The following is a 9825-nucleotide window of genomic DNA, read 5'->3' as shown; positions in this document are numbered from 1 at the left end:
GTGGAACCAGTGGAATGGTATGAAATACATCCAGCACATGGTAGCCAGGCGTTTGATGCCATTCCTTTTGATCTATTCCGGCCGTCATTATGAGCCAGAACAGTTGCGTGTCGATGACGGAAACGCATACCAACCCTAAAAGCATTACTCTGTGATTCACTACGCATAAATAAACAGTTCTTAGTGTGTATTACCAAAACAGAAAGAACATATTCATTACAAACCAAAACATGAATATTTATTACACACACACCTCATCGGGACTACATCGCTGTCAGAGACACCTCTGATTGTCAGATCTGTACATCAGGGTAGATAGTATCACCGGGCTTTCCTATAGAGAAGTATGGCTACCGTTTATCAGTAAACACGTCTTGATGTGTAGATGTGGGTCATGTCTTTGGGTTTGTAGGACACCTCCCCGCTGTCATAGTTCAGCTGAACACTGATCCTCTGGGGTCTCCTTAGAGGGGGAGTCTTACCGCCTGCCCAATACTCACAGCTCTTCAGCCGTAAAGCCCAGACTCCATACTTTAGGCCTACATATAACTCAATCTTCCTGTTCTCTGGCTACATACATCACCCCGTCAGGGTGGTCCCCCACCTCCACCTCCCAGCTGTGCTTTCCTGAGCTGAACCCCTCAGAGCCCAGTTCCTCTATGGGCTGTCAGGGAAATGCTGCCTTGTGCCTAAATTTCTCACCCTGGTCAGACCATCAGACAGATATAGCCTACATTCAGCAGTGTTGGGGTCCAGAATCAGAGGAGTGTATTGGAACTATCCCTTGCATCTTCTCCCAGACTCCGAACTGCAGGTTACCCAGGTGTTTGGCCACAGCTATCACCGCTCCTAAGACCAGCTGTGGATTCGGCAGTGTGCACTGTAGCTTGTCTGGGTGTGTTCTTAGTCTGTGAGAAATGAGCTTCTTTTTTTGGAGAGTTTCTGCTCCAGTGCAGTGATGTTTTGAGATCATTTCTGTATCTCTCTGGCGATCATCTTTCCCGCCTCCTTCTCCCTCAGTGCAGCCAGTCTGGCCTCATCTTCCTCTTTCAGGAACTGGTGAAGCACCTCAAATTCCCACCGATCTGTTTCTCTGAGGATACCAGCTGCATACTTCTCCTACCGAGTGTTCTGAAATGTGCTCTACTAAACAACACCACGTTCTCTGTACACTCTAATTGAAAAAAAACAAAGACACAGGATTTTATTGCCACAGATTTTATTGCAACAGAAGAAAAAGCAGCCATGTTTCACATCACCATTCAAGTGTTTCAGGACAGCAATAAAAAGGTTAACCATAAAAATGTTAAACAATGCTTTCCCCATTCATAAAAAATAAACAGACATATTTCACAATAAGGTCCCCTGAAGACAATTCAATGGTTATAAAAAACAATAACAAAAACAATAAAAGTAATTTCAGGCTAGTTTGACCCAAATCATTTCCCCACACATTTCTCTCTTGCAAAGCTTCATAGTATAATTTGATCGTTAACATGTTGGTCTACTGACCTTAATGCTTTGATCAACACATTAACAGTCAGTAACTTTTATTCATCATAACAGTGAAACATTGCAAGCCAACATTGTGAGGGAATGTATTTTTGTTATTTGAGTCATTAATATTTCAACAAACCTAGAAAACACTCCTGGACTGGAAATTCAAAACTGAATATCATACCCCTTAACCATTGTTTGTGTTTTTTTTTTAACTATAGTAAAACAGAGTGATATTCAGTGAGTATTCCAGGCTAAAAACATCTACAAGCCTTACGAAGCCTTCATCCTTTCTCAGGCCAGTTTGACCAGCCTCTCACTGGCCTCCCACAGTTTTTTGGCCACACCGGTGTCTCTGGCGAAAGGTCTCAGCGTGGCAGGCTGGCAGTCGGTGAAGTATCCCCCACTGTGCTTGGCAGCCTCGTCCGACACGGCGCAGTAGACCACGGTCTGAGCGCCCATCTCACACGGCACGAAAAACATGAACATGATCACCTGCACCAGCATACGGAAGAGGATGGAGTAGTGACCTGTCCAACTGCTCTGAACATAGCCTGGAAAACGGAGGGACATGTAAGTGTGATGCATAAAATAATTCACACACAATGATTCTGTGCCCCAAAATGAGGGTTATCCAGTAAATATGATATTATCGCTCATAGTCATTTATAATTTCGCAGTAAAACGATTGTCCTACAAAAACTTTCCATGGGTAGGCCTATAAGCTACTTCATGTATTCATCGCAAATGGCGTGCTCTGTTCCGTTCTGCCAGCGCATCATCTAAATTACATAGGCTACTCCGTTTGTAAAGTGGTGGTATTTCCTCAAAATGAAGAGTTGAGAAATATGTATACTTACAGAAAGCTGAGACTACCCCCTAAAGCTTGGGCCCCCTCACCAGATAGCATATGCACATGCCATAAGCAATGGGAAAAAAATGTTTAGAATTACACTAAATTAGCTATTAAAACTGCACATTTTTCTCCCATGGCAAAATATGTAGAATTGCAGGAAATTAGCTTTAAAACAGAAACATTTTCTCTAAAAAGTTAGCTGACTAGGGGAGAGGGTTGACTAGTGCAGGCAGGTAAAAAAAAATGTTTTACCTTTATTTAAACTAGGCAAGTCATTTAAGAACAAACTCTTATTTTAAATGACGGCCTAGGAATAGTGGGTTAACTGCCTTGTTCAGTGGCAGAACAACATATTTTTTCCTTGTCAGCTCGCGGATTCGTTCTTGCAACCTTTCGGTTACTAGTCCAACGCTCTAACCACTAGGCTACCTGCCGCCCCAAAAGGCTGAGACTTTACTAATTGAGGGGTGAGGATGAGGAATGACAAAGTTCCTAATACGTATTCCGTAACAGTGACTGGCACGCTCAGCCTGTCTCTCCAGTGACTAGAGAGCCGTATCGAGAACGGTGTTGTACCCAGACTATATAACCTGCAGAACGATGTTATACCAGGACAGATGATCTACAGTGCATTTGGAAAGTATTCAGACCCCTTGACTTTTTCCATATTTTGATACGTTACAGCCTTATTCTATAATGGATTAAATTGTTTTCTCTCCTCACCAATCTACACACAATACCCCATAATGACAAAGCAAAAACTGTTTAAAAAAAACAGAAATATCAAATTTAAATAAGTATTCAGACCCTTTACTCAGTACTTTCAGCGATTATAGCTTTAAGTCTTCTTGTGTATGACACTACAAGCATGGCACACCTGTATTTGGAGAGTTTCACCCATTCTTCTCAGCAGTTTCTCTCAAGCTCTGTCAGGTTGGATGAGGAGTGTTGCTGCACAGCTATTTTCAGGTCTCTCCAGAGATGTTCGATCGGGTTTAAATCCGGGCTCTGGCTGGGCCATTCAAGGACATTCAGAGACTTGTCCCGAAGCCACTCCTGCGTTATCTTGGCTGTGTGATTAGGGTCGTTGTCCTGTTAGAAGGTGAACCTTCGGCCCAGTCTGAGGTCCTCAGCACTCTGGAGCAGGTTTTCTTTCTACTTGCTTCGTTCATCTTTCCCTTGATCCTGACTAGTCTCCCAGTCCCTGCCGCTGAAAAACATCCCCACAGCATGATGCTGCCACCACCATGCTTCACTATAGGGATGGTGCCAGGTTTCCTCCAGACGTGACGCTTGGCATTCAGGCCAAAGAGTTCAAACCAAAGAATCTTGTTTCTAATGGTCTGAGAGTCCTTTAGGTGCCTTTTGGCAAACTCCAAGCGGGATGTTGTGCCTTTTACTGAGGAGTGTCTTCCGTCTGGCCCCTCTACCATAAAGGCCTGATTTTTGAAGTGCTGCAGAGATAGTGGTCCTTCTGGAATGCTCTCTAATCTCCACAGAGGAACTCTGAAGCTCTGTCAAAGTAACCATTGGCTTCTTGGTCACCTCCCTGACCAAGGCCCTTCTCCCCCGATTGCTCAGTTTTGCTGGGTAGCCAGCTTTAGGAAGAGTATTGGTGGTTTCCAACTTCTTCCATTTAAGAACGATGGAGGCCACTGTGTTCTTGGGGACCTTCTATGCTGCAGAACGTTTTTGGTACCCTTCCCCAGATCTGTGCCACGACACAATCCTGTCTTAGAGTAGGAAGGACAATTCCTTTGACCTCATGGCTTGGTTTTTGCTCTGACATGCACGGTCAACTGTGGGACCTTATATAGACAGGTGTGTCCCTTTCCAAATCATGTCCAATCAATTGAACTTACCACAGGTGGACTCCAATCAAGTTGTAGAAACATCTCAAGAATGATCTAAGGAAACACGATGCACCTAAGCCCAATTTCGAGTCTCATAGCAAAGAGTCTGAATACTTACGTAAATAAGTTATTTCTGTTGTTTATTTTTAATACATCTGCAAACATTTACAAAAAACTGTTTTTTTTTTGTCATTATGGGGTATTGTGTGTAGATTGATGAGGAACATTTTGTATTTAATCAATTTTAGAATAAGGCTGTAACGTAAAAAAAAATGTGGAAAAAGTCAAGGGGTCTGAATACTTTTCGAATGCACTGTCTGTACAGAGGAAAAGTGAATGTGCGTAACAAAACTGTATTGAAAGTACGTTTCGTAGAAATACTATGTTTTTGCAGCGGCAGCAATGATTTTGCCATGGCCAGGACCACAGCTAAATTAATACATTGGAAACACTGATACAGACACTAGTGCATCAAGCCTCACCAGGGTGCACAGCGTAGGTGGTCACCCCTTTCCTCTCCGTCTTCTTGGCCATTAGATTATTTTATATAGTCATAATCTATCAATTTTATCTATGTTTATAGTAGTGCTTCAAGCCTCACCAGGGTGCACAGCGTATGTCGTCACTCCTTTGCCCTCCATCATTCTACCCAGCTCCTGGCTGAAGTAGATGTTGGCCAGCTTGCTACGGCAGTAGGTGAAGAAGGGCAGCAGGTTATAGTTGAGGTCCTGGAAGTCTAACTTCTGGTACTTGTAGTTGGAGCAGGTGAGCGTGACCACGCGGCTGGGGGCCGAATCCTTCAGGCGGCCCAACAGTAGGTTGGTCAACAGGAAGTGGCCGAGGTGGTTCACACCGAAACACATGCTGAAGTTGTCCTCCGTCCAGTCCAGCACACTGGGCATGGCTGTGAGTGGAGGGGGGAGGTTAGCTAGTGAGATTGCTAAATGTTTGAGTTTACTACCTCTGCTCTGAATGCCAAAGAGTCTAAGGCAGGTGTGTGAAACTCATTCCATGGAGGGCCTAGTGTCTGCAGTTGTTTGGTTTTTCCTTCAATTAAAACCTAGACAACCAGGTGAGGGGAGTTCCTTACTAATTAGTGAACTAATTCATCAATTAAGTACAATTGAGGAGCGAAAACCCGCAGCCACTCGGCCCTTCGTGGAATGAGTTTGACACCTGTGGTCTACGGGCTTCTTTATGAGGGTGCCACAGACTCCTCTCTCTCACCTGCGTTGTTGATGAGGATGTCCAACCTCTTCTCTCTCTGAAGGAAGGTCTTACAGAAGTCTTGTATGGAGCGCATGTTGGCCAAATCCAACTCCATGTGATGGACGTTAACGTTGTGACCCCTGATCTTGATCTCCCTCACCGCCTTCTCAGCCTTGTCCACGTCACGGCAAGCTATGATGACACGGGCACCTCGCATCGCCAAGGCAACCGCCGTCTCTTTGCCGATGCCAGCATTGCCACCTAAAAGAGACAGGTAGGGGGGAGGGAGACAATGGATGATTATTATTACAAAGCCATAATGTCCAATGATGTAGCTCTAATGGACAGCAAATGATGTGAAATAGACTACAAACAGTCTAAAAAAAACTAAAGTGATAATATATTAATGTGAAATAAGAGGATATCATCAATTAAACATCTGAATAAGGGGGGGGGTAAGGTTGCTAACCGCACTCAGTGACTTTAAATAAATACATTAATCCTCCCTCTGAGAGGGTTTACACTAGATAGCACACAAGCTCGTGGTAATGGCTGGAGCAGAATATTTGGAACGGTAGCAAGTATAGGAAACACATGGATGACATTCCATTAGCTCCGTTCCAGCCGTTATTATAAACTGTCCTCCAATGTGGTCACATTAACGAAACTGTACCAAATCTATTAATTGTAAAATGTTTTACTTCTAATTGCCATCATCATTTACCTGATGAGAAGACATGATTTCAATTGTTTTGCTAATGGGGGTCGCCGGTTCGACTGGGTGGCAAGAAAAGCTTAAACCTCTGCGCTAACAGACGTACTACTATGATTGTCGCTACGCTATGTGCGATTGGCGCTACGTCTACAAAGCTAAAACGAGTCCATTTCGGCGCAGGCGCGGCTACTAGCTAGCCAATTTGCTATCTAGCTAGCTAGTTATCTATCTGCCTTACCAGTAATGACAACTGTTTTCCCATCCAGTCTTTTCAAGTCCGTGCAATACCTCCTCATTTTCATCCATCTCAAAATCAAATAGCAAACTAATGAAGTAATAATCGTGAACAAAATATACATTTTTGTAAGCGAGCTGGTTAGCCACATAAAATAATCATGGACGCTTTCCTTGAAATGACGTCAATGAATGAACTGAGAACTAACTAGCGGCTAGTAAACTGTAGTTAGCATTCTGGTCGACATCAGACACGATACATCCATGGCTTACATAGACACGATTCGTCTTAGTGACAGATCATAACGAATTCCCATTTCCCTATCAAACAATACAAGAAAAACTGCTCCAATAACGTATTTCTAAATATATTGATAACCATTTGCTAGCCTGCTAGCTCACAGACAATGTGTAAATGCGCATGCGTGGAAACATTCCGCAGTTCAGTTATGCCACAATTTGTTCTCTATGGCATCTTGGACAGCGCTACCTACTAGAGAGGGCTGGATTCCTGTGGGTCGCAGACAAAGATCAATGGGGCGTGATCGGCATTTTTCATTGGGGCGCGCTGTCAAACAGACGATTTTGGGATTCAAATATTGTTGTTTCGCATTGTTCACACTAGTTTGGTGTGCGAGTTTAAGCGTGTCAATGTGTGGTCGCATTGAAAAATAGTAGACTGTCTACGTGTTTGGAGAATCACGTGGCAGTTCAATTTAACATTAAATTAATTTAAACATGGTTAGACTGTAGTTTACTACAGTGTCTGAAATACATATTTGATAATGGAATGAAGTAAAGGGCGCTCAACCAACGTGAGTCGAGGTGCAATAAATCATTTTTTATCATTTTTGAAAAGGCATAACTCGCCTATGCGCCTTTTCATTTTCAATACCCTAAATACGGATTACCCATTTATTTGTCTCTGCCTGCAAATCGTTCTCCTAAAATGTAGGCTATATCCTATATGCAAAACGTAGCAAGTGTCACGGTCATCATTCTTGCTGCTTCAAATTCAGTAGCCTTAACTGCGATATCAGATGCGCGTCTGCATGAGCCGAGAAGCACCGGGAAGTTATCATTCCAAGCAAATGTACTTCCTAAATATGATTAAAGTATAGTTTAGGCTACTACATTGCCTAGAAATAAACATTGTTCACCTATATTTGGGGTGGCAGGCAGTCTAGTGGTTAGAGCGTTGGACTTGTAACCGAAAGGTTGCAAAATCGAATCCCCGAGCTGCCAAGGTAAAAATCTGTCGTTCTGCCCCTGAACAAGGCTGTTCCTAGGCCGTTTTAGGCTGTCATTGAAAATAAGAATTTGTTCTTAATTGACTTGCCTAGTTAAATAAAGGTAAAATATATTGATATCTTCCCACTCCTAAAAGGTAGGCTACAAAAATAGCTCTAAGAGAAAGTGCAAGTCTCTTCAAACTACATCTAGCATACTATAGCCCACTAATACAGTTAGTCGTATATAATGGGCCACATGAGAATCTCTGTTAATTTAACATATTTCTTAAATTATTGTTTGCCAATTGAAATTGCCTATAGGTCGCAAATTGCTGGGACAACGGCTGATTGCAACACAATCTCAAACTCAATTCGTGCAAATATGTACAAAAGGTATTTTAGCAGATTTCGTGCGTTTTTGTGTGGCTTAATTCATAGGAAAAATACATTTTTGTGTGACTTCATTCACAGGAAAATAAATGGGGGGGGGGGGGGGGGGACTTCAGAATTAAAAAAAATTATTTTAGCTATGCATGATGGGCAATGGTTTTCTACACTGCCGTTTTTTGTGTGTCCCACATTTATTTATATGAAAAAACAAATGTGTTAACAACCCAAATGTGTTAATCAACCATATTGTCACTGAAATAATCATAATATAACCAGTAGCCTTATGTTGTTTTTTATTTATTAATGCCAATACTGTCTTCTATGCTTGTTTTCGCCTAATACTTGATGATTTTCACAAAATAATCAACACAAAAACAAACTAAATCTGCTGAAAAACTTTTGTACATATTTGCACAAATTGAGTGTGAGATTGTGTTGCTGGCAAGTGAGCTGCGTCACATATGTCCAGTGGGGTCCCGTCATTCAGTGCAGGTGGGGCAGAGCAGTTTGCAAACAATCTAATTTAAAAAAATAATAATCATTGAAATAATAAAGCCACATACAAACTTAGTCTCTTTTTTTCTTGCTTGGCAGCTCCAAAAAATGCAGGTGTTTCAGCCTAGCTCAGTGCTTTCTGTGGTGGTGGGGCAGCCAGTGGAAAATACAGAGCATCGGGGCTGGTAATGTTCTCTACTTTGGCTCCGTGTTCTGTCACTCATAGGGACACTACTTCACAGGTAGAGCTTGAAAATTGAAGCCCCTTGGGTGCTGCCATAGAGTTACATTAGAAGTTTCCATCCAAGAAGGCTCAAGGTCATTGGCCATAGATAAAATTACGTCAAATCAGGTTATAGCTACAGTCACTTTGATTGGACTCATGTCAACATCATACTTTCAAAATCTAAGCTAGTGTAGCAGTGTGATGTTGTTCCCCTAGATGATGCACCAAGTTGCACACAAGGACCAATTCAAATAGGCCAGGTCAAGAGGGGATGTTAATAATTTGATAATAATAATAATTCAGTGTATTTTTTCAAATTTAATTACAGCTGCATAGCTAATGTTTTTCTTTGGTGTACAAACACTTTTTCATATCAATATTGTACATACATGTGATTGTAAAAGTTTGTATATTTTGGTTTGGTCCATCGCGGGTTATCTCTTTTGCCTGACCTTCAGCTAGCAAGGTGCCTGAGAGCTAGGACCGCGCCAAGGGTTAACATAATGTGTGTTGTCTCTTCGTGTGCAGGACAAATAAAAATAATTCAACTAGCAGACCTTCAGTTGTGGCAGCATCCTAATTAAAAGTACACAACGCTGAATGAACCACGCTACACTAGCAGTCATTATCATGAATCAAGTCGACAACCTTCTGGCAAATACTTTTCAATCCTTATCATATGAAGAGAAATTATAGATAATAATAATAGATCACTGACGTCATCATGATTCAACCTTGTTTTTTCCCCCAGTTGTCTTGAAAGCACCATAAATCCAGAGACTTTGATGACAAAGTTTGACGACAAAATTTGCTCACAAAGGACTGCCGCGCCACTTTGCTGTTCAAGTGAACGCAGCGCAAAAAATCCAAAAAATGTATTGTATTCTGCTGCATAAATTATGTAATATGCCAGGGAGATATGTATACCGTCTGTAGCTAAGAAAGTAATACCCTGTGTATGTTGTGTAGTAAGCTGTTAGTAGCCCATGTGCCTCACCATAATAATTTGGTCCCTTTCCCCATTTATTTATACTACGGTTCTGACTTGATGTACAGGGAGAATACTGTAAGAACGGCCCAAGTTCGGAATTCTGTCGCTGTACATTTCAAAAGTGCTG

General features: G+C 42.1%; 1 protein-coding gene across 3 annotated transcripts; it reads right to left on the bottom strand.

Annotated features, from left to right (window-relative positions):
* Positions 1-1202: 1202 nt before the first annotated feature.
* Positions 1203-6987, bottom strand: si:dkey-174n20.1 (retinol dehydrogenase 14). Of its 3 annotated transcripts, none has more exons than XM_020475818.2 (4): positions 6140-6290; positions 5434-5676; positions 4808-5110; positions 1203-2051 (listed from the first exon to the last, which is right to left on the bottom strand). In XM_020475818.2, the coding sequence occupies exons 2-4, from the start codon at positions 5630-5632 to the stop codon at positions 1792-1794; spliced, it is 762 nt and encodes a 253-aa protein (XP_020331407.1). In that variant the 5' UTR covers positions 5633-5676; positions 6140-6290; the 3' UTR covers positions 1203-1791. The 3 variants fall into 3 exon arrangements, with proteins under 3 accessions (XP_020331407.1, XP_020331400.1, XP_031662914.1); XM_020475811.2 differs by lacking the exon at positions 6140-6290 and adding an exon at positions 6369-6820 and having other exon boundaries at positions 1204-2051; XM_031807054.1 differs by lacking the exon at positions 6140-6290 and adding an exon at positions 6859-6987 and having other exon boundaries at positions 1792-2051.
* Positions 6988-9825: the final 2838 nt, after the last annotated feature.

Source organism: Oncorhynchus kisutch, linkage group LG3 (assembly GCF_002021735.2).
Source record: "Oncorhynchus kisutch isolate 150728-3 linkage group LG3, Okis_V2, whole genome shotgun sequence".
In the NCBI taxonomy this organism is placed as follows: Eukaryota; Metazoa; Chordata; class Actinopteri; order Salmoniformes; family Salmonidae; genus Oncorhynchus; species Oncorhynchus kisutch.
The sequence above is the reverse complement of the archived record's forward strand: the minus strand, read 5'-3'. Positions and strand labels throughout refer to the sequence as shown.

Excerpts from the sequence above, each read along its gene's own strand:
- si:dkey-174n20.1 (XM_020475811.2), bottom strand. The coding sequence starts at position 6,516 with ATGTGGCTAACCAGCTCGCTTACAAAAATGTATATTTTGTTCACGATT. Across the intron at positions 5,111-5,433 it reads CATCCTCATCAACAACGCAG|CCATGCCCAGTGTGCTGGAC; the intron begins GTGAGAGAGAGG and ends CTCCACTCACAG. Across the intron at positions 2,052-4,807 it reads GACATACGCTGTGCACCCTG|GCTATGTTCAGAGCAGTTGG; the intron begins GTGAGGCTTGAA and ends TCCGTTTTCCAG.